A 23,413-nucleotide genomic window follows, 5' to 3' on the forward strand; every position below is an offset into this window, starting at 1 on the left:
ACATGACTTTATTTACAGACAACCTGGCAAACTGCATATAAACAATTAAGTAATGCTTCTAATAGTTAGAAAAACAGTATCATAACTGGAAATCTGATTCTGACGAAGTGAGTTTAAAAGATTCCCCCCCCCAAAAAAAAAAAATTGACTAACTAAACTTCAAAAAGCAATTAACTTCAGTCTGAATAAAAATGCATAGAATGCTTTGGGTTTATTTCTTTGCAGGTTTGAAAGCTGGTGTGATAGCAAGGCAAGTGCACAAAAATAACATAAGTATAAACATCCACCTAAATCCTAAAAATAATTTCAATATATGTCTGAACATGGCTTTACTCCCAACAACACTGTAGATTATATTGTTTATCCAATATAGCCAAAATATATCAAACTGAGTATACTGTATATCAAACTGAGTATACTGACAGGGGGTTTTTGTCACAATGATGGGAGTTTCATGGAATTAAATTATTTGTTAAAATGTTAAATTGACTTCTAGTAGGTGATATACATGCATATAGATAATCCAAAGTGCAGGCTGATTTTAGTTACCAGTTTTCCATTAAGGTAAATGCTGAATCCAGTCTAGCTTAGCATTAAATTAAACCACAGGAAATTTTTGCTGAAGATATCCTGAAATCCTGGAAAAGTATACTTATTTTTCCTGAAAATCATTATGGCTATCATTGTACGAGCTTAACTAGTGCTATGACTAGACTTCAACTGCACTGGAATACACCAACACAGAAATTTAGCAGCAGAAGCCCTCACAGGTGCAGACTCTGTAGGAGACTTGTTGGGCAGATCAGAGACCACTATCCAGGCATAAATCACTGCCATACCTCACTGTGATGGTTGATTCTCTAGATATTTTAAATGGCTGTTCCCCAAAGAAAACTCCAAAATAGCTCAAAAAAATGTAACTGTATAGAGATTTCATTATTTAATGGTTTGCAATGTAGATGTAGACATACGTCATGTCTTTTTTTAAGGTTCTGCTTCCTTAAAACAGTAAAAATTGCAAGGGTAAGAGCTGAATAGAACAAACATTCCACAACCTGAAGATGGTTTTGTGAGAAGGTGTTTCTAACCTCCTGCCTCATTAGGATGTTCTGAATTTTAAAATAGAAGATCACCCTGCATTGAGTAACAAAGTTTTTGACATGTTGGGATACAACATCATGAACTAGTCAGTAATTTGGATATTTTACTGACAACAAAAACAATCCTCTGTTCAAGAATCAAGCACAAGTTTTCAATATATCGCTAGACTTAGTGTAACATTAAACTGGCTTCCTCCCTCCCCCACCTCCTTTTCATTGTGTCAAACCATCAGGAAAAGGAAGAGAAACCCAAACTTCATTCAGCACACAACCAGAAGTAATCTATCTTCTGGGTCTCAACTGTTATTTCAATACATGAGCTGAGAATATTACATATCAGGTAGCAAAACACCAAAACATATAGCTCGACTGTTTATGAAGATGGGGAAAATATTTCCGGCATGCGAGACTAAAATAAAAGTTTAATAGAATTCATGGTCACAACTATAAATGACTAGTCCTACTAAATCAAAACCCACCCTTAAAGAAACATTACAAATAATGAATCCAAACTTCCCAAAACATCAAATTTCATTTATCGAAGCACAAAGCTGAACTCACCTTAACTTTATCGCCTTCCTCCTCTCTTATCACCCTTCCACCCATATCTCAATAAACTTTACTCTTATTTTAACTAAACTTACAACGTCTATGACTCTTTCCCTCATTCCAAAATTTCAACACTAATGCAACTCTACAGGTTTTACATCCCTGTGCAAAGTTTTTACCAGTTATACGGTGTAGACTCGCTCGTTGTCCTATCTGGGCAGCCAGGAATTCAAACTGCAATAGCCTGCAATAACATTTCTGCATACCACAATGTCCAATGCTGCTACCCTCCTCCCGAACTATTCTTAATTTAAAAGATTTATAGGAAAATATAAAAGCAGCCCCTAAAAACATGAACACTCGCTGCAAGTGAAGGCCAAATCCGTCCCTGGAGTCTTAGGATCTGTATCGACCCGTACCAGGCAAACACCCACCCTCGCCTACCCCGCACCCCTCCCCTGCTTACCCCAAACCCGGGGGCACGGTCGCTCTCCCGCCCCTCCCCGTGGCACCCAGGCGGCGTGGTGGGACGACCCCCGGACGGCACCACGCGTGTGGCCGGCTTGCCTCGCCCCCGCGACGAGAAGACCTTTCTCCGCTCCCCTCACGGGAGTGAGACCTGCCCCGCAGCGCCGGGAGACGGGACAGGACGGGGCGGGCTGAGGGAGCCCGGGAGCCGCCCGGCCGCCGGCTTCAGAGCCGGCTTCTCTGCCTCACCCACCCACCCCGACAGCTCCGGGGGTGATCGAGCACTTTTCAGGCGCAGGCCTCGGGCAGCGCCAGCCCCTCAGCGAGCTCCCCGGCTCCCCTCGGCCCTCCTGCCCGCCTTCACACAACTCCTCACCCCGCGCCGAGCCCGGGCATCCCGTCCCGCCCGGCGGGGGGGCTGGCACCCCGCTGTTCTACGGTCATCCGCGCCCTCTTCCCCCGGCGGCTCCGTGCTCCCCGCGGGCCTTCGCGCCCTCGCCCAGGCGGCCGACGGGGCTCCCCGCGCCCCTTTCCTCGCCCCCTCGGACGCCCACTCCCCGCCTGCCCCGGCGGCTGGCGGGGCAGGACCGGCGCCCTCCGCCCCTCCGCGCCCGCCCGCGGTACCTGGCTGACACGGCCCGGCCCGCCCCGCCGCAAGGCTCCCGAGCCGCTCTGCGGGGCGGCGGCGGCGCTCGGCTCCGTCCGTCCGCCCGCCCTCCTCCGGCGCGGGGGGGGCGGCGGGGGCCTGCGCCCGGGCCGCCACCGCTGCCGCCCGCCGGAGGGGGAGGGCGGGGAGGGCGGAGGGCGGTGTCCTCGCTCAGGGCTGTGCAATCGGGCCCGGAGCCATCGAGCGCCCGCGGTGGCAGGCGCGGGCTTCGGCTCTCGAGAGGGCGGGAGCGGCCTGGGGCGGCGCGGAGCCCCCGGGGCGGCGGCGAGGGGGGGAGCCGCCACGCCGCGGCGAAGTGTCGGGGTGCCGGAGGGGACGGAGTGCCCGCCCCCGGGTCGCTCCGTGGCTCTGCAGCCGCCTGGGCGCCGTGGCGGAGAACGAGCTCTGCGCTGCTCCCGCTCGCTGCAGCAGCGGGAGGGGGGCACAGGCCGGAGCTAGCGCTCTCCCACCGAAAGCAACGACAAAAAACCCCCGTTGGTGATTTTTTCAAAGAGGCTCAGTTGGCACTGTTGCGATTTGTACCTGGCTCCGATCAGATGCCGTGACTTCTGATTTTCACTCCACCCCACAGACACCCGTCTGTACTTTCTGGAGAGGGACCCTGCCGCTACACCAGGACGGTTACAGAAACACCCCGTTTATATTCTTAACCATTTGCCAAAACCAACGTTTGCAAAAGTTGTTACACTTGGGTTTCATCGGTGTAAGCTTTGAACTCAAATCGAGGTGGGATCCCAAGTCACCGAGTCATTCTGTGTCTTACTGGTAAGGTCAGACATGGGCTCCTCCGGGTTTTTCACCTGTTTTTTTTCTACTGCGTAGGTGCTCCAACTGAAAGAGGTTGCTACGTCATTGGGAATGGACTTCCACCCTTGGAAATGTTCATAAGCAAATTCACTGTCATGAGAAAGTTTCTGCTGGGGGGATCTTCTTTTTCTGCATTCTGCCTTCAGAGTTGAAGTTCTGCCCTCATTAAGGGAAAACAGATGTCACAACCATTTTTTTTAGTTTAAAAATAAACAAACAATAGTCTTACTGTAGTTTTGTAGCTGATGCCCAGCCACATCTGGATTGTTTTTACATCCTACCAAGTATCTAGCAGAGCAAACCGGAAGACAGACATCAGGTCCGGTTTCTGCTGGCAACAAGTTAGTTTGGCAGAATTGAGATGTTCTGTTTTAATTCTGCTACCTCAGCTGCTGCTACAAAGTTGAAGAAATAATGCCTTCTGGAATGAAACACTGGTTTTGACTAGACAAAAAATCTTAAAGATGATCTCTTGTCTTCTTATTCCCACAGTGTGACATAGGTTAAACCTCAAAGTGGAAAACTAAGATTCCTCTCCACAAAATGGGTTCTCTGGAACCGTCTTCTTTGAAGTGGTGCAAACCATCATGGGGAGGGAACAATGCCTGAGATGCATAAGCATAGGAGCTGAAATCATGTCTAACCCTTACATGACCTTGTAAATTCATCTTCAAATAGGTTCAACATGTAAAGTTTACGTGCAGTGTGATCCTCTGTGCACATCTGTATTCAGTCATGTAGATGATACCACTGAGGAACATTTCAAAGAGTGCACACAGAACTGCCTGATTACATTTTGCTATAGATGCCAAGAGCACCAGGCTGCATTACCGTATATGGACACTGGTTTCATTTTTACTAAATCACCAGCGATAAAGAAACACGAGCATTGATGCAATGACCTTTTACAAAAAAATTCTGCCAATGGATGTGGTAATGAAGAATACATAAATGCCTCATACCTGAAGCAGGAAACTATTTCTGTAGTATATTTCACAGAAATCAACTCTACAAACTCCTACTAGTGTAAAGGTGTTAACCCCTGGTATTGAAAATAACGTACACCCCCAGGAAAGAGTTATTTGCTCAGTTAACCTCATTTTGATCAGAAGATGAGTTGCCACTGCTCAACGTAAAGCGATCTGCCATTCAACTTGTGAGAAAGGTCAACTGAACAATTTATATTCAAAGGCTGTTGGTGTTATGACGTTATCCATAATGAACTCCAGAAAACCAAAGGCTGCTCTACCTGACAGTCCTGAGGTAACAGAAAGACCTTGTAATGTTTGTGAAGGATTGATCATGTTTAGCTCAGAAACAAATAAACAAAACCAAATCTAGAATAATTTTTAGAAGATTATGGCTGCATTATTGTTACTACGATGATTATTCACTCTGTTGTGGTAACAGGCACAGTCCCACTCAAGATTAGTATCTCATAATGCTGAACGTTATGTGAGCGCAGGGCAAGACAAAATATCATCAGTAAGATATACAGTCTTGCTCAGTTCTTCCCAAGAATGATCTCACGCAGCCCCCAGTATACATGATATCAGCTCTAAGTAATGCTCTGTTAATGCTCAACTCATACGAATCAGTTGGAATAATGAGGGATACTGATGCAGGATGCTCCTTCCATCTCCGGATACATCAGCTTCAGGGTTGCTTTGTGCCAGCAGTACTTACATGAGGGTAAGAATCTGTATTTATTGGATTCATAGCTAACCTTGATTCTTTAAAACAATTTTTTCCCTAAATTGGTCAACAGAGTGTTAACCGTGCACTGATCCGAATTAGCATGTACTTCAGCAATGCATGCCAGTTTTATCTTTCTGCTTTTCAATCTGAAATAAAAAATATTGTCATGCAAGTTTATAGTATTCTGCTCTAAAACAGACAAAAATAGGACAATTAAATGTATTCACCATGTATTAATTCAATTTCCCCTTTCCCCATTAGTCCTGACTGAGCTTCAATAGCAAATTACTTAATAAAATAAGCAACTGGCACATAACTGCAACGCACAAACCTACTGATTAGTCTTCTCATTAGTTAGTCTATTTTGGTAAAGTGGGTTGACTGATTTGGAGCATGAATCAGTTCTGCCATACAAATTCCAGTCATAGTAGAATATCTATACAGTCACATATGCCTCTGAGCTAAATATTTTCTTTCTTACAGCTTTATAATCCTCAGTGACTCTAGAGGAAGAGAAAAGAATGTATTCCTTTGAATTCAGTGGGCCTGCCTACGCATGAGTAAGAATCGCAGGACTAGGAGCCTGACTTAAAGCAGATGAAACATCACCAAATAATTACATAGCAAACAAAACCAAATTCCATTCTATTTTAAAATCAGTAAGAAGGAATGTCTTTAGATTAATTATAAGACTGAACATTTATTTTTACTTTACATTTGCATTTATATTATACAGTTAATATACCCATTTAAGTACAGGGTCAGACCATTACGGTCTGATTCTGCAAACAGTTACACCAACAGCAACAAGCAATTTACATTTGGCTTTAATCTGAGGAAGGTCATTAATGTGCCTATAAACATTATAACATGATCATTTCTAGAACTGCTGCAGCCCTTAGCATCCATGGCTGCCCGTCAGTGCTCCCTCGGTTGAGACAGTAACTAAGTGTTTCTAATCCCAAAAGTGAAACATTCAGGTCCCTGGAGTAGCTGCCTTCTGGAGGTATGTAGAATCCAGTACAGTTTGGTCTGTCCTAGCTTTTGCAAAGCCTTAGTTATGAATCTTTCTTTTTTACAGATTGAATATCAAAAATAATATATGCTTTTATTTCATGCTTAAATACTGCTAGACTTCTTTTTATTCCCAATACAGTTGCTTTTTGTACTATCACAAAATACAAAGCCTGAATTCCTGCCAAGCAATTACACAGTCCTGCTGTTATTTTTAATCCTAAAATGTAAATAAAACTATTATGCATGCCTAGATAATGTTAGATACAGCTACCAAAATGGAAGTGGGAAATAAGAAAGGGAAATGTCTCTTATCGAAACCATGACACATATATCTCAAACAGTTCAACATGTGAATAAATGATCAATCTTCACTGGTAAACATGAATAATATAATTTTGTAAATTTTTAAATTAAATACCTGAAGAATCCTGGATAAAGTATTCTGACAAGAATCAGCTGCACATTAATGAGATCTAGAAATGGATTGCCAACTGAATCTTAAGGCGTCCCAAGAACCTTTTGCTTTCACTGTTAATCCAAAACCTACATTGCAGTCTCTTTTCTAGCGGAGCACATCTAAATAGCCTTAAGCTCCTTACTTGCACATTTTTAATACATACGGATGTAAGAGGGCGTATATTGTGGCACTTACACAGGCAAACACAATTAAAGTGAATAGAAAGCAATCTTAAATTCACAGTAGCAAGATACATAAATATATATGAACTAGAACAGTGCAACAGGAATACCATTTATTTACTTTTCCATGGTGCCTGGGTCACTCCTATTTTAGAAATAGGATGGGGTGTTATTTGTAGTGAAACCATGCCGTTCACTGAGGTACTCAAAGCGTTCTGTGGACATTAGCTCAGGTCATATTTGTGAGGCAGAAGCTAAGGTAGGAGGTAGAGAAAGGCAAACTCCTGTCGCCCCAACAAAGGTGGAAAGAGGTGAGAGCATACTGCCTTCTGACACAAAAAGAGGAACAGAGATGATTTTTTTGCCTTTAGTAAAAGAGAAAAAAAGCAATGGTTTTAAACCTCTTTTCCTCCCATTTTCACTCTTTCTTTGTCTCACAGATGGAAAAAGTGGAGCAGAAAATTGCTTTGCCCAAAGCCACACACTGGCAGTAATTGAACTAGTGGACAGCATTGGTTTAAATGGAAAATGTGTAATATATTCATGTTATTCAGGCTATTCTATCTGCTGTTTCTTTTCTTGTCCACATATGTCATCTACTTTTCAACTGTAGTTGCACAGCACTTCTGGTAGCAGAATCTTGTAGGGATTCCCAAATTTTGAGTTACTTTCAGGAAACTTCAAGAAAATAAGAAGGAATAGGAGATACCAAATTCACTAAATTCTTAAGAGAAAGTCTCAAACTTTGGGTGCTGTTTTCCCAAGAAAGATATTATGGAGGCAGCTCTGATTTCTGTTCTCGCCCAGCAATTGTGACCCTGATTTCTAATATAAAGCAGCTGGTGAATCTCACAGACAGTCCAGCCTCACTGTGCTGTGCAATACACTAAACACAGTGGTAGACATTGTTTCGCTCAGTGTACAGTCTTAAGTAGCGACACACTGAAAAAACCTCAATACCCATTTGTTAGATGAGAATTGAGACGCAAAGAAGTTAAGAAATTAAGCCAGTCACATAGGGATTTGGTGGCAGACCTCAGGTAATGCCTGTGGATTTCTGGAGACCACTCTAGCCCTCTGTGGCACACTGCCACTCCAGAAGAGAAACATAATGTGTTTGAGGGAGACCATATAGCAAAGTAGACACTATTAGAGACTAAAAGCAGAAAATAATGGAAGCTTAAAAGATTCATACCTCCTTCTCCAAAGATGCTGTTTTTATACCAGACGTGAGATTGAGGTTCACCAGATCATACTTTTAAATCCCAGTAGATGCCTCAGACTGATGGAACTGACTTTGTTCTCAAGGAGGGGCTAAAGTGCAGTGGTTGCACTGAGTCACAACGAAGAAAGAAACTTTCATGCAGCTTTTGTGGTAAACGAGATCAGACATTGCAGCTGCATTAAAGGGCCTGGTGAAAAACACCACACAGGCTGGCTAATATCCAGCAGCCCATCAAGTGGGTGCCATTGCAACATGGGGAAGCAATGGTCTGCAGGAGCTGTTGAGTGCAAAATCTTGTTACGGGCAAAAAGAAACCCACCCTATGTGTGAAGTCACACAAAATTTTTTATTAGTATAACTGCAACCTTAGCAGTCTAATCAAAGAATTATTATTGGTCCAGATCTAATTATTGCAGGAAAAGAAAGGAAATAAAAACAAATTGTATAGAAAGTCTCAATAATAATACTACAGTTAAAATTGTTATGTGTGCACTATCTAGTACCTACCCCTTCTCCTGGTGTCATGCTTACCCGTTCAGCTCCCTGTCGCTTCCGTCTGGTGGAGGCAGCACAGCGGATCATCAGCATCGAGAGTCCTGTGCCTGTAGGAATATGATGTTGGTGTTTATGGTTTCTTCTTCTTTCTCTCCTTTTTCCTCTTTTGGAAATGGCTCCCACCTGGGGCTATTGTTACATGTTTTCTAATAAAGTTTTACACCTTGCTTTTTCTTCACTAGTCTGCAACTATCCATTTTGCATTACATCTTAGATACTTGTTCTTTCTTCTCTTTTTTACCCTTAAGACTAGTTTTGTCCAGCTCCAGGTCTGCATTACTTTAACTGACCATTGGCAAGTTGTTTATAGCCTTGGGATCTTCAGTGCCAGCCTGTGCCCCATCTCTTATTGTCCCATGCCTCTACTCTACACTGCAGCTGGTGTCTTCACTTCTCAAGGTTGTTGCTGTTCTAACTGGCCTTCACTTCTGCACACTGTAACATTATGTTAGAGTCACAAATATATAATTCTACACAGAATAACTACTTATTATTAATATCCATATAAAAACTGTGGTTACACCACGCAAAGCAAAAGTAAAACAAAGTAGCCATAGTCTCCTGTCATTAGAAAAATTGTTGTTACAGCTAAATCAAGTAAAACCAAAGCTCCAAGACGATCAGGGAAAGTTCAGACAAAGCATATGTGATAAGCCTCCTTCCTGAGGTCTTGCAAACTCAGGACAAAGCCTGCGGACTATTACTAGCAATAGCAATACAGTTGCAGCATTGTTACTAGTATTACTGGGCTACATGCTGCTTATTACCTTCCAATTCTGGATTAATAATTATGTTGCATACCACATGTAGCAGCAGAGGTAAGTATTTCCACGAAGGGCAAGGGAAAGAAGCAGGAATACTGCTGACTAGAAAACAAGCTATTGCACCTGAACTCATTAGTTTTATAAGCACAGTTCATAGTCCACGCACGCTTAGCTTAGACACACTTGGGTGTGTACGCTGCAAACAAGGTTGCAGAAACCTGATACAACAATTACTGTGTGACAGTTGAATTGGAGGCCACACTAGAATAGCATAATGATGACTCCTGATTTTATAGTTTATTTCAAGGAAGTGGGGAATATTAAGCATCTTCCAATACGTATTCTATAAGTGTAGAACAGGATAATTATTTGAGCTTTTGTCTAGTTATAGAATATTTGAACTATTTAAAGCAGCGTCAGGTCATCTGTTTAAAGCATATATTCATGGCAGAAAGGAATACACATTTGGCTTTGAAAATATAATTTTAATCAATTTTTTCATCAGTATGGTCCATCATGTTATTCAGAAATGGCTTATTTCAGTAAATGGATTGTGAATCAATAGTAGATATAAATAAAGCAGTACAAAGGGCACAGCATTCAACAAGCTGCCAATCGTTGGAGCAGAGGACAGCAGAAATCAGTATTCCAAGATGGATACACAAATAAATCAGAAACAGGAACATAATATACAAAGATGCCACTTTTTTACAGAAACTCCAGAGTTCTGTCTTGTCCCAGGAACCACTGAAATATACATAAGTTTGTACAGGTTTTATATGAGAGATCAGTATGAGATGGAGTTTGGTCTGAAGTCTGGTTTTCACTAAACTTTTTCAAGCTCATCCCTCTTAGAACTTGCGGAGTTCTTGAAATACAGAGAATGAATTGCCAGGCTGCCAAAGATCTTTCTGGAGCCAGGAAAAAGAAAAATTAAAACCTGCAGACTTTGTATTATACCTCAAAGGATCAATTCTTGAGATATACTGAATATCCGCAATTCCTGTAAGGCCAGTGAAAAGTGGTATTACTCAGCACTTTTTAGGATTTGGACTCCAACAGAAAGAGGAAGAAAAAAAAGTTTTTTCAAGCACACAGATCATAATGAACTTGTATTAGTTCATTAGAACTTGTATTAGTTATTCACATCAGGACAATCTTATTTAAATGTCGCTAGTAAGAACTTAGAATATGACTCATATTGTGTCTATCATAACTGTTAATTATTAATGAATAAATATGTCATTTGGGACCTAGCTAATATTCCCAGGCCATTTGTGTGAATAGTTGTTTTCAACTGTGAGAGTGCCAGTTGCCAGTAATTCAACATCCTTAGGTATTTCATAATTATGAACCATATATTATGTTAATCTGAAAAATCTCATTACTCTTGTAGCAAAACTATGAGCTTTCTATCTGTTCAAAAAATGTGATTCTCATGGCATAGTTTGAGCCTGCAGATTACAAGTTCAGTTATGTTTTTTAAGAAATAAAGATAAGGACAGAATATTTTTAACTGCTGACCTACAATTTAAGATTGCACGAGCTGGCATGCTCGCTAACGATGAGGTTTTACATATTTTCCAGAATAATTTATTATTTAAATGTGAATTCTGGATAGTTACTGCAAACCATATAATTGTCTAATTTCACTTTGAACCCTGCTAAATTACTGACTTCAAAAATCATAATGCTGCAGTAAAAAAGAAACTTGACTCACAGGATGAATGCACTTGCATCAGTTTTGAATTTGCCACATTTTATTGTAGCCGTTCTGTTCTTATTGCCTTACAAGACAGAATTTCCCATTATTTCTTCTTTACACCATCTGTTAATAATGTTTATGACAGTACTGCATAGGGGTCAGCTGGGAACGGGGCCCCAAATGTGCCAACACTGTATATAAAAGAAATATCATCTAATCTCTGCCTGGCAGATTCAATAGACAAAAAGCTGGAAGGAAGCAATAGGGGCAGAGGGAACAATGAGATGGCAGCATACATTGTACCATTTTTATTTTTGTTTTCATTTGAATATTTCAGTCCTTTTCCTGAGGCTCTGTTATGAAAGAATGGAGTAGACCATAAGACCAAGGTGGCGAGGTCACAGACCAAGCTATAGCAAGCAGCCTATCAAAACACGTCAGAGATTTCGGAGTGCAAACTTCAAGAAAGCCATTCAGTGGTATGGCCTTGACTTCAGTTTTTAGATGCGCCTCACTTTTTCTTCCCTGTATAGCCCATGTTGAGTCCTAGCACTACCGTAAGTGTCCCATCCCTACACACTGTGGAGGAGGGGGCTGGACTTTCTTGTTTAGTACCTGCTCTTTAACAGGCTAAAAATTCATTGCATTTGTGCTTTCAATACATTTGTTAGCTAGAAAGCATTGCTATTTTATAGATAGAAGACAGAAAGACAAAAATTGTCTGACTCAGGAAATCTGGGAACAAATAAGTACATCTACAGTATTCTGGTTTTTTAATCTATAAACTTCGCTTCCTCAAGCGTACTTTACAATAGCTAATACATGTAATACTTCTGTCATTATTTTGTCATAAGAAACATATGCATTACCCCATTTTTGTTAATAAAGCCTTCCAAATTACACATCTTCATTGGATCAATATTAACAATTATTTTGAACACACTTCAGATGAATATGGACATAAAACACATACTCATTATTGCAAAGCAGTCTCAGGCATCCTTCTATTTAATGGGATTGGCAACACCAGTACAGATGAGTGAAAGTCTTTCTTACACTGTATCTCCCAAAACATTTAAGTACATTAATGCTTAGAAATGAAAAAAAAAAAAAAGACAACAGTTGCAAGCCAGTACGGTACCCAGGATAGAATTTATTTTTTCAAAATTCAATCAGATGAGTGTAAGGTCCATTTGTATCCAGTTTTAACACCTGCCTGTTTCCGTATGTGCCGTGCTTAACGAGAACACCTGCTTCCACACATTTGGCATTGGCAGCCAGTTCTTTTTCACACAAAGTCACAAACTGAGAATAAAGTTCCAGTCCTTTTTCTTTTTCAATGTTTGCATGGTACTGCATCTTTCTTCCCTTTGGTTTACCGCCTAGGGTAGCTTGTGGTATGATTAGCACATCACCTGGTAAATCAAGAACAGAAACGTACTCGCCGCTTTCATTTTCACTTAATTTAACATTCAACAGCATATTGACTGCAAATAAAAATAAAATAAGAGTTAGTGTAACTCAAGTAAATTAAACGGTACCTAATATAACATCATAAACAAGATTCAACAAATATTGTGATACATGACAAACTATTCAAGTAAAAGAAACTCTTTATTAATGAAATGAAATGAAACATGGACAGTCAATAAATACCATTAACCAACTAAGATGTCTGAATATTGTGAAGAATATTTATATTAATACAATATGTCTAAAGAGTTATTTTTTGGGGGAAGCGGTTGACTGTCTGAAATCCTAAAGTTGATTCTAGTTGGACACCCCCAAAGGATCCAATTAGTGACCCTAACTTAATTGCCTGATACTCAAATAGGCAACATTTGCACAACACTACACATTGTAGGAGATAACACGACCTTCAGTGCACTTTGGAGAAGTTTCTGCCCTGACTGTCTTTTCATTCTGGTGGTAGTAGTTCGCAGCAGGACCCAGCACTGATCTGGCTGAAGCCACAGCTCAGGGGTTTGGTCTCAAGTGGAGTCAGTGTCCTTCAGTGCTCCACTTCGAGACATGCAGGTGCCAGCTTGTTTTTTGAGAGAGGAAATGGGCAGGAAGGTCGGAGATGCAATTTGGCCCATAAGCCAGAATATATAAACTTGCAAATAAAATTGATGCATTTACTAACATATTTTCCATTGTTTCTATAACAAATCAAATAATTCCCCCAAAATTTCCTCCAACTCCGTAAAAGCTGTGAGGATAACTAGATACATGCCTCCAAACTCAAAAATGTTCAAAGCAAAGAGCTGAGTTGTGATTCAGGAACCAAAACCACTAATTTAAGCAGTTTCAAAATATATTTAGGAAAAAATATTCTGTAAGACCGACACTTAAGGAGGATAGTCGTGGATGAATCTCCTAATAGGAAACAGAACTTTCTTTTTCTGGCCTGTTTCAGCTGCCACACAGCTGAAAAGGTCATTATTCTCAAGTAACACTCTCATGAAACTCTCACAAGCACAAAATCAATTTTCATATCATAGCCTTAAATACACCAAAAGATTTCAACTTAGTTTAGCATCACAGAAAGACGTGCCCTCCAAGACCAGGACAGAACCCCCCAGGAGCTGCTCTCAGCATTTTCAATAGCACCTGTGCTTGCATACTGCCAGGCCTTTCTGCTGGTCCCAGCAAGTAGCCTGAAATACACTATTGTTACACAACCTTTTGTGAAACCATTAATATCAGCCAGCCACAGAAAAGAAAAGGGGTACTTTTATCTGGAATACAGGGCATCACGGAATTTCCCAGGTGATCCAGTGCTATTAATGGAGGAAAGGAGGGAGAAGAAATGAAGAAGAAAACAGTAACAAAACAAAAAACCTCAAGCTAAAACAACAGTGGGTGAAGACAGAAATCACTACCATTTGAACTTATCCACAGCATTTTATCTGCTTTGATGTAAATGTTAAAGTGCATGTGGAGAAAAGGGAAAGAACTGCAGATATTGCTGTTACACTTCTGAACCAGAAAACTGCACTTGAAATGCTAACAGTGTATATAGCATCTCTGAAATGAGATGGGAAGGACACTAGTTATCCACCCAACTCCCTCTACTGGCTATAATTCTAAATATCTTGCACATACAACGAGATCAGTGTTAAAATACTTCTCAAATCAAGCCATGAATTATTTGAAAACAGTTTTCTCTAAATTCAGTTCTATTCTGGACTGAACCTGTTGCTTGATTCATGTAATATGTCAAACAGCAGGTGCAGCGCTTTCTCTGTTTGATAGATTGTTATCATCACGGGAATTGATTTTCTAACAGGTTGATCATGAGAAGACGGACAGAGTGAGAGGTATGGACAACTGTCAAAAGAAACAAGACCGACCAAGCTGTTCTTTCAGCCAGGTGATTGATTTGGAATGATGCTATCTGAAGGCTTTTTGTCCAAACAGTTGCTGCCATCTCTGCCTCTACTGCTTTTCTTCTTTTTCAAACAATACAAGAATTTATAAGGATTATATCATACCAATTTTTGGAACAAGATCCTCATCAGCACCTTTGAAGAAGCATATGTAGATAACAAGTCCTCTCTGGATCTAAGAAAGATTACAGAAAACTATGTCAATGTTTCTCATTGTCCACCATGCACACATCATTAAAAATAGTATCAAAAATGACAAAACTACACAACAAAAAAGCTTCCAAGAGTAGTTTTAATTATTTAGTATAGCTTCAGACATCAGGTTTACACACCACACTGTGAAAGCTTATGAGATATATACTGATTATCCGCACAATGCTTCTACATACAATTAAGCCAATTTATTAGCTCCATGTGAAGCCAAATTTAGTTGGAATGTACAATGTACAGTATTAACATAGACAAGGTGACAAGATAAATTAGTGTACTTAAATCCAGCATAGGAAATAATTTAAGCTTTTTTCCTATCAAACATACAGATAAAATAATTTTCAGTGAGAATTATGAGTTTATTTCCAATTATGAAACATGACAAACACCACAGGACTTGCTAGTGAACTGAATTATATTTTGATGTTAAAAGTAATCTAGTACAGGATAATTCTGAAAAAACACAGTCTGTTAATTAAAGATTTAAACACAATGACCAATTTAAATATGTTGACCAACAACTATGAAGCTGTTCAGAATATTATAAAGTTGTTCAAAATATTATTTATCAGTTTGGGTGAAGTTTTTTTGGTGAAATGGGACCTTTCCCCTGATTTGTGCAGAGTAAAGGATATGCCACTTCTTTCACATTCAGAGACTACTTGCAAGAACTATCTATTTGAGGAAAGAATTAGGTCTGTACGGAGGAGAAAGCACAAGGCAATTCTTGTGTAGCTCTTCTACTCTCATGGTTAGTTCACAGGAATGAGTGTGCAACAACCTGTGCTTTATTAAGACAAACTGATAGGCTCCACAGCCAACAGCAATTATGTCTCATGCACAAGTATACCGGAATGGTTTAACTTCTTCAGGGAAAAAAAGAAAGGCATACAGTATCTAAAAAACCTCACCACTGCTTTGTCAAGAATAAGTATCCTTATATTTTTGTTAGAAGAAAAATAAATATCAGCTTATGAAATACCACCTAAGAGATGCTAACTAGATTGGGGCAGGAAAGAGTCATTAATATTGACGTTATCAAAGCAAAAGGATAAGAAATGTTAATAGTTTCTTAAAAATACCTTTTTTTTCCCCTCTCCCCCTTTTCCTTAAAAGATAAAGGTTTTTGGTGAAGAAAACTTAGCTATACAGATGAGGTTTTATCCCTTTGTTATTGTAGAGATTAAACAAAATGCTCAAGGCAATGACTGAGAAGAGCTATGCCTTCTCAACTATTTTTCTTGTGACTAACTTCTGGAAAAAGAGAACGCTCTTTGTAGCCAAAATGTCACATGCCGAGATCTTTCAAAAGCTTTAAATGGCTCCTTTCAAAACTCATTTTGACCACTGCAGAATATTATACAGGTTCACAAATGACTGCCATATTTCATAAACACTGTAAGAATTTGATGGCCTGAACCTCAAATGACATTTCAAACCATCTGTTTGAATAAAGGAGAGAAATACAGGCTGCCAAAAGTTAGATAGCTTTACATGTTTAGCTAAATATTCATTCCAGAAACAGACCAGCATCAGGATATTAATAGAGAATAACAATGCACATATACTTACTAATAAGAACGCTTGTGATAAAACAGGCCAAACGCATTTACACTGTATACATCTGACCACTGCATTAGAAATAAGTGACTCTGCTATATAGCACACATCACAGAAGATCATGCTAATACTGAGACTTGTGACAGTATTTTTTGCACAGTCTCACATACAGAAGTAACCATATCCTGCAAGCAGCTCATATAAAAAGACGAAAAGGTAAATAAAGTGACAGCTGCAAGTCCTAAGGCCAGACAGCTAAAGATTAAGTAAAAACATTCATTATTTTTCTGCCTCTCTCATGATTTGACGCTTATTTTTGAATATACTTTTTATCACAACATGAGACATACATATTGAGGGAAATCACAGGGACAGAAGGTTAAATGAAAAAAAATTAATTCAGAGACAAGTTAAAGCTGCTAGAGGATGCTTCTATTTATAGTGCATGTTTATGATCTTCTAGAATACTTTTCAACCATGTTATAGCTGAAAACTATTCAACTATTTTTAAGTTGAAGCTTATAGTTACAACTATGACTGAAAACTGTGGTTGAACACTATTTTCAACACATGCGACCATGTTTCAACCTTGTTATGTCTTATTTTTTTGTTCTTTAATTTTCTTAATTGAAAAGAAGATGTAAAATTGAATGCAATTTCAAGAGCTAACCTAATAATAATGCATGTCAGTCCTCTGATCTTATATCAGTGTTTCAGATGTCCTAAGACTCGTGCTTGTTGCCAGTTTAAGGAATGGGCACGTGTAAACCTTTTGAACCAAAGCAAAAACATTGTAATTGCTGAAGGTCCTCTGTAACCTATCAAAGACTAGTTGACTGCTCTTCAGAGCTATATTTAACGCAGGAAAAGTCAAGCAAAATAACACAAATAAGAAGGTTACAAATTCAACATGCTGATGTGCAAACAACCACTGCAAGGAACTTACATAGTGACAGGCAGGCAGTTGGGCAGGGAAATTGTACTCTATGTGGATTTGCTGTTATCAGTAAAATGCCTACATAAATAAACCAGCAAAGCATGCTACTTTGCAACACTAGCGTTTATTATACAACTGTCCTAAGTAACCATCAGACCAGGCAACCTGCATCACGAAGGGTTGAAGTACCCAGCCCCTAAGGCCATACAGCCAGCCTTAGCAATGCTGCCTCCAAATACTCCTTTTTAGCTCTTTTGCAGGAAAAACAAATAACTAAACCCTCCCTCACCCTCCTGACTAAATACATTCATCTGAATTTTGCAGGATTTCATTAGCAAAACCCAAATATATTCTGCAAAATATTATCTCAACTTTATCCCCCCCCCGGCCCCCAGGAAAATGTAATGTAACTGATAATGAAAACAGAGACACTTTGTAATCCTTCGGAAGCCAGTTTATGAAACTAATTTATATATTCTTTGACATTTCTGTTTCAAGTTCAGATTTGCTACCCCATGAGAAGATTTCTTCATATTTCATACATTCAGCTGCAGCAAAACGAGATTACATCATCTACCACAGGTCACAGAACAAGTCTGTGCCTGGTACTTTGCACCTCTTTTTGCTATCTTAACCAGAAGACAAATCAAGGGAAATAAGATAAGGGAGAGGCAGTTTTCTTTGCATAAAGTGTAAGCACTTATACTTTGTAGCTGAATATTGATTTTTATGTTTCTTTTCTCCCATAGTTGTGAAATACACCAAATCTCACCTTATTTCTCCCCTGCATTTAAAAGAATTCCTTTTTTCCTCTTACGTATTTTGCTGTATACATAAACCCATTATGGATGCTATCTAACCAACATTTCTCCATAAACAAGACATCACATTCACAGTAATCCTCAACAGGCCAGAAAAATTCAATCGTGAAAACACAATGAGGAGCAGTGGTTCATGTATTGATAAAAAGTGCACTCCTAACCTTTTTCCAGATAAAAAACATCCACTCCCAAGTTCCTAAAGTACCTACAGGGGTCTCTTAAAGCTCAGAAGCTATTCAAAGCCATCTACATAATGTGCTATTTATAGTACACTAGAAATTTCTCAAGGTGAGGACCTACTTTTAAGTTGTTACAGATCACCAGGAACACACTGGTTTCTGTAAATAATAGTTTATGAGGTCTATATTTTTTATTTTTGCATTGACACGCATATATAGGAAGTAACATTACCCTACCAGAAAATGTCAGCAGCGAAGATTCCTTCTAATGACCTCTAAAGTAGTCATACTAAAGAACCTATGAAATTCCCATAGGTTTTTGCTGTACAGTGACTAGTTCTTGTTACAACAGATTTCTCCTAAAAAGACACAGGTATCCAGGAAAGATTCCTAAGTACCTATGACAAGTATTAGTAAGGGTCATGTCTGAAAAAAATCTGCTGCTGAGACTGCCCAAATCTCTTGCGGATTCCTTTAGTGCAATCTATTACTTTCCCAGTGATTTTGGTTAAGTCATTTAAAACTTCAAGTAAGAAATATAAACAGCATAACTTCCTTGTAATAGAATTAGTCATGATATCTCTAAACTGTAACACATGCCTCTTTTCAGACAGTTTAAAAGACAGCCAGCAAAATGACATTTCAGCTTTTATTTACTAGATCTACAATTACTTCTGAGATTAGCAAGCTAGAAATAGGATATTTCTCCTAAAGTTAATTTATGCTGTGCTGAGCGACTTTCACTATAATTAACCTTACACCGAGAGGCTAATAATGCAATGCACACAGATGCACTTCAGCTAAACTCAGTATCTGTGATATGACACGTATTTCCTTTGAGCAAAACATTCTGGTTTCCCAGACCATGCTGCAGAAACTAGGTTTTATGGATCCACCTGTCTCTTCTGAACAAGGAGAGAAACGTTTTAAGAAGAATGTGAAAGACAAACAGTGGAAACACCTAGGGACAGACTTTTTTTTGAACTCTCTTCAGATTTGTTGAACTCATAAGCCCTTTAAACACCCTAGAAGGTGTTTCTAGGTGAAAAGCCCTAGAATTTTTACTTTTTAGAAGTTATGCAAGTGACTTATTTAGCCCCTTCTGTTGTAGTAGTCTTTAAGAAAGACAAAAGACAAACCCAAAAAAACCCCAAGGGCTAAATAGTTGACACCTGCACAGATGAGTTATTCTAGTGTAGATAATCCATAAACAGCGACAACTACAGCAGGACACTGCATCCCAAAGGGCAGCCTTCATGCTTCAGTAAATAGCCCTGGGCTCAAAGGACATAGCCCAAAGAGCCTGCAGACCTACCTACCTCTCCCGATAGAGACTACAGGAGGAAAAGGGGGAAATTACAGTGTTTTCCTCAAGCTGTGTGGTGGTCTACATCCTAAATTTCATTTTTGGTTAGAGGTCTGGGGAAAAAAAAAATATCAGAACTACTGCTGCCATAGTCCCATTGCTCTACCTGGCCTTTCTTCTCCAAGTGTACACTATCACACAATTAATGAGGTACACAGCTGAGCCCATCAGCCAAGTTTGTAGCAGTTCAGTGAAAGTGTATTTAAGAAAGGGCAGATAATGCCAAAGAGGAAACAACAAAATCAGAGGGGAAGGAGGTGCTTCATGATGGAACAGTCATGGTCCTGAAAGGACTGCACCCTGTGGAGGGCCCATGCTGGAGCACAGGGAAAGAATGAGGAGCAGCAGAGGGAAACTGCTATGCACTGGTCCCAACCTCCTGTGTTGCTTGTTGCCTTGCTGAAGGGCCTAAGTGTAACCTTATAATGAGGTTTGGAAACTAACCTTATAATAAGTGTAACCTTATAATGTAAATAATGAGGGGTAAGGAGAGGGCTCTGGAGTGGAAACTAGGAATGGGGTAGGAAAGATGTCTGAAGTGAAGATTAGCTTGGAAAAGGAGGTGTTTTCCTCAAATGTCTAAATATATGGGGGTTTTTTCAATACCCAAATCACTAATTAATTATGTTAACTGGCAACAAATTAACTTAAATTCCCCAACTCAAGTCTGTTTTACCTGTGACAATAACTGGTAAGTGATTTCCCTGACTTCCTCTGACCCACTTGTTTTCTTACTCCTTTCGTTCCTCTTTCCCCTCCCGGCCGGGGTACCGCAGCAGCCGGATAGGCGCTCGGCTGCTAGCAGGGGCCAGCCCACCACCCGGGGGTTGCTTCCAACGCAGCCAGCTCTGAAGAGCGAACCTAAGCGGAGCCAGGCTGCAGGTTTTGAAGGCAAGTGTAGACAGCAAGTCAAACCGGGATCTCCTGAAGCTCCACGGGCATTACTGCAGGCACTCCTGATCTGGCCAGGCGTAGGGAAAGGACGGCAGTTTCGTCCCTGCTGTTACCACCGGGAGCACCCTCTGTCAGGGCGGACAGACCGCTACCTCAGGAGCGCGCCCTCCCTCTCTCCCCGCCGGCGCCTGCGCGCAGGAGACGGAGCGTTTTCCCGCCGCCCACCCCGGAGCGGTGCCCGAGCCGCCGCCTCCCGCGGCGCCGAGGGAAGACGGGGCGATGCGGAGGCGGCCCGCGGCAGACGTTACCTCCACCCAGTCGGCCTCGGAGCCGCACTCGGGCGGCTTCACCTGCAGCCGGGCAGACACGCACTGCTGCAGCAGGGCCCGAGCCCGCGCCGCCGCCATAGCGGGCCCCACGCGGCCTGAGGGCGGGGGCGGGCGTGCGCGGTGCTTGGGCCGGTCGCTGCCGCCGGGTAACGCCTTTCCGCCGCCGCGGGCTGCTCGCGTCGGTGCCCGAGGGGCCTCGGTACCCCGTCGGCAGGAGCCGGCGGATCGCAGGCTGCGATCGCAGGCGGCTGGGAGGGGGGGAGGACAGCGGTAGGACAGGGGTGGGAGCCGGTGGCGCCGCCATCCTGTGGGGGAGTAACGGGCACGGCAAAGCGGGCCTGTAACAGCCGCCAAAGGAGAGTCTCATGATGCGGTCTGCAGGACGGCAGTGACTTTGCTCTGCGAATATTGAAAAGCGGCTTATTTGACATGCAAGCGGTAAAGAAAGTCCTTGCTAAAAATGCGAGAGAAAATCAGCAAATACTATATACCTTTTGCAGAAGGTAAAACAGGGCTTGTGATCTGTTGGTGACCGCTAAGGAGGGGACAGGCAGCAAGGATACAAGCTTTAGGACAGAATAAACAACGTATTTTTACAGCTCAACTTACCAATGCCCTACAGCTAGCAGGAAGCAGGGTTTTGTTTCTTTTTTCGATGAGAAATGAAAAATCTGCTTGTCTTCTGGTGGGGAAATGCTTGGGGTAAGAATAGTACGTGCTGTAGTTTCTGCATGGAAATGAAAGATGATTATTAATCCAAATACTGTTTGTCACTTTTGTAAAAACAAGTAATGTTTGTGTTTCAGGTGACTGAGGTGACTCAAGTTGGAGCATTTCTCTTCAACAATGCTGCTTTAGAGCAGGGGGAACAGAGAAGAATGCAGCTAAAAGGGATCTGGATAGCTAGGGATCAAAATCATGATCTGAAAAAGAAGTGCATAGTTCTGAAACGAGCTTCCGTACCTAATGGGAAAAGTTAAAGTATTGCAGCTGCTGCTTTTATTATCTTTCAGGTTTTTGGCTACATACCCTAATACCCTACATACCCTAATTCATTGAACAGCTCCTAAATTAGGAGACTTGTGCCTTCCTCCTGTCCGTGAATTTTGACAGATACAAGTTTTGAATAACATTGGCAGCAAAGTCAGGATAGAGCAATGCAGAATTCGATCTCTCTCAGAATTCATTTTAAGACAAGATTTTATTTTTACAACTTTTTTTTTAAAAAGTAATACATAGCAGCATGGGTAATAAGCCAAATTTTATTACCTGGTCTCAATCATAGAGTAAGATTACTGAAGTTCTGTTGCACAGCAAGGGGCAATATGCACTCATTAGTAGCCAGTGTTACACGTAGGGATACATTTAGCTTTTGTCTGTTATTTTAAAATAACATTCTCTTGCATGAGTGTTCAGTGAGGTTGCTCTTCCCAAAGCAAACCTTTGTGAAAGAAGAGAAAATCGCAGTAGGTCGTTAGTGTATAAACTAGCTCATTTTTGCTAGCTGTAGGGTATTGTTAAGTATGAGCTGTTTTTATTTAAACTCAGCTAATTTTATTTAAAATACCTTCTGTTCATTTACTCTAAAGCTGTATCCCCAGACTCATTAAAGAGAGTTTAATGAGGTAAAAATCTATTTAAAGTGAGGGTTTTTCCATATATATATTTGTGATATAAATTGATTGTTAAGGAAAATGGATTATACTACAGTCTGAGCAAGTTATGTAAGCAGATTATAAAGGGATATTAATATACACGGATATTGATTGTTCTTTGTTGCACTACCATTATTTACGCCAGGATTTGATGGAGAATGTTTACTTGTGCAAGTTTCGACACAAATGCCTGTGAAACAGTGTATAGCAAAATTAGTATGACATCATTGTTTATTTATGGATTCTTGGTGTAATTATGTCATATTTTCCTTGGGAAGCCAAATTAATTTTGTTCTAATGCATCTTGCACTTCTTGAATCTTACTGGGCCATAGTTAGGTTAAGGGCCTCTCTTTGTATGCCAAAGAACGATAGTAAATTTGTTGGTTAAATTTTAGATGAGAGTTTGGATTTGATTGTGGTTTTTGTATGGAAAAGAACCTCCTGAAATCTAAAGAATATATCCATGCATAAAATATATTTATATTTTAATCAGTTATTATATAAAGATACTTTGCTGCATGTTTTGGATTTGACAGCTGTCCCAGAATATATCTTGTATCTTCTCTGTTTGTTATCCCAGAAGCAGAGAGTAGGTATTTTGAGACTGCTATCCAGAAGACACTTCCTGTTATTTTCACATCAACTCTCTTTCAGAGGGGCAGATGGCAGTATGAACCATTTCTCACAAATTTCAGTGGACATGTGTTTTTCCTTACCCTTTGTGTGAATGGTCATGCATATTTCATGTACCTTTAATGGAACGAATCCTTTTGTGAAGAGGGGGGTGGGTGCTGGGAGCTCTGCCTCTATGGGTACTTGGCTTTCTCCTGTTTATCAGAGGATGAAATGCTAGAGATCTTTCAGTACCAAAATA

At 40.7% G+C, this 23,413-nt stretch overlaps 3 protein-coding genes across 14 annotated transcripts in view; 1 reads left to right on the top strand and 2 right to left on the bottom strand.

The window, feature by feature from the left end:
• HEATR5A (HEAT repeat containing 5A) overlaps positions 1-8,257 on the bottom strand; it is a 75,426-nt gene extending 67,169 nt beyond the window's left edge. For 4 of the 10 annotated variants that reach the window (XM_072864066.1, XM_072864065.1, XM_072864063.1 and 1 more), the window contains exon 1: positions 2,742-2,914. The gene's annotated coding sequence lies outside the window, so the exon portion shown is untranslated. Of the gene's footprint in view, positions 1-2,493; positions 2,642-2,741; positions 2,916-3,584; positions 3,603-8,140 lie in introns of those variants that run through there. The other 6 variants (XM_072864068.1, XM_072864067.1, XM_072864064.1 and 3 more) reach the window with 4 other exon arrangements.
• NUBPL (NUBP iron-sulfur cluster assembly factor, mitochondrial) overlaps positions 4,922-23,413 on the top strand; it is a 122,034-nt gene continuing 103,542 nt past the window's right edge. The window contains exons 1-2 of one of the 3 annotated variants that reach the window (XM_072864073.1): positions 4,922-5,283; positions 14,487-14,570. The gene's annotated coding sequence lies outside the window, so the exon portion shown is untranslated. Of the gene's footprint in view, positions 5,284-14,486; positions 14,571-21,196; positions 21,321-23,413 lie in introns of those variants that run through there. The other 2 variants (XM_072864076.1, XM_072864075.1) reach the window with 2 other exon arrangements.
• DTD2 (D-aminoacyl-tRNA deacylase 2) lies at positions 10,000-21,135 on the bottom strand. Its single transcript, XM_072864084.1, has 3 exons — positions 20,862-21,135; positions 14,692-14,761; positions 10,000-12,681 (listed from the first exon to the last, which is right to left on the bottom strand). The coding sequence occupies exons 1-3, from the start codon at positions 20,958-20,960 to the stop codon at positions 12,356-12,358; spliced, it is 495 nt and encodes a 164-aa protein (XP_072720185.1). The 5' UTR covers positions 20,961-21,135; the 3' UTR covers positions 10,000-12,355.

The sequence above is a fragment of the Ciconia boyciana genome, chromosome 6 (assembly GCF_034638445.1).
Source record: "Ciconia boyciana chromosome 6, ASM3463844v1, whole genome shotgun sequence".
Taxonomy (NCBI): domain Eukaryota; kingdom Metazoa; phylum Chordata; class Aves; order Ciconiiformes; family Ciconiidae; genus Ciconia; species Ciconia boyciana.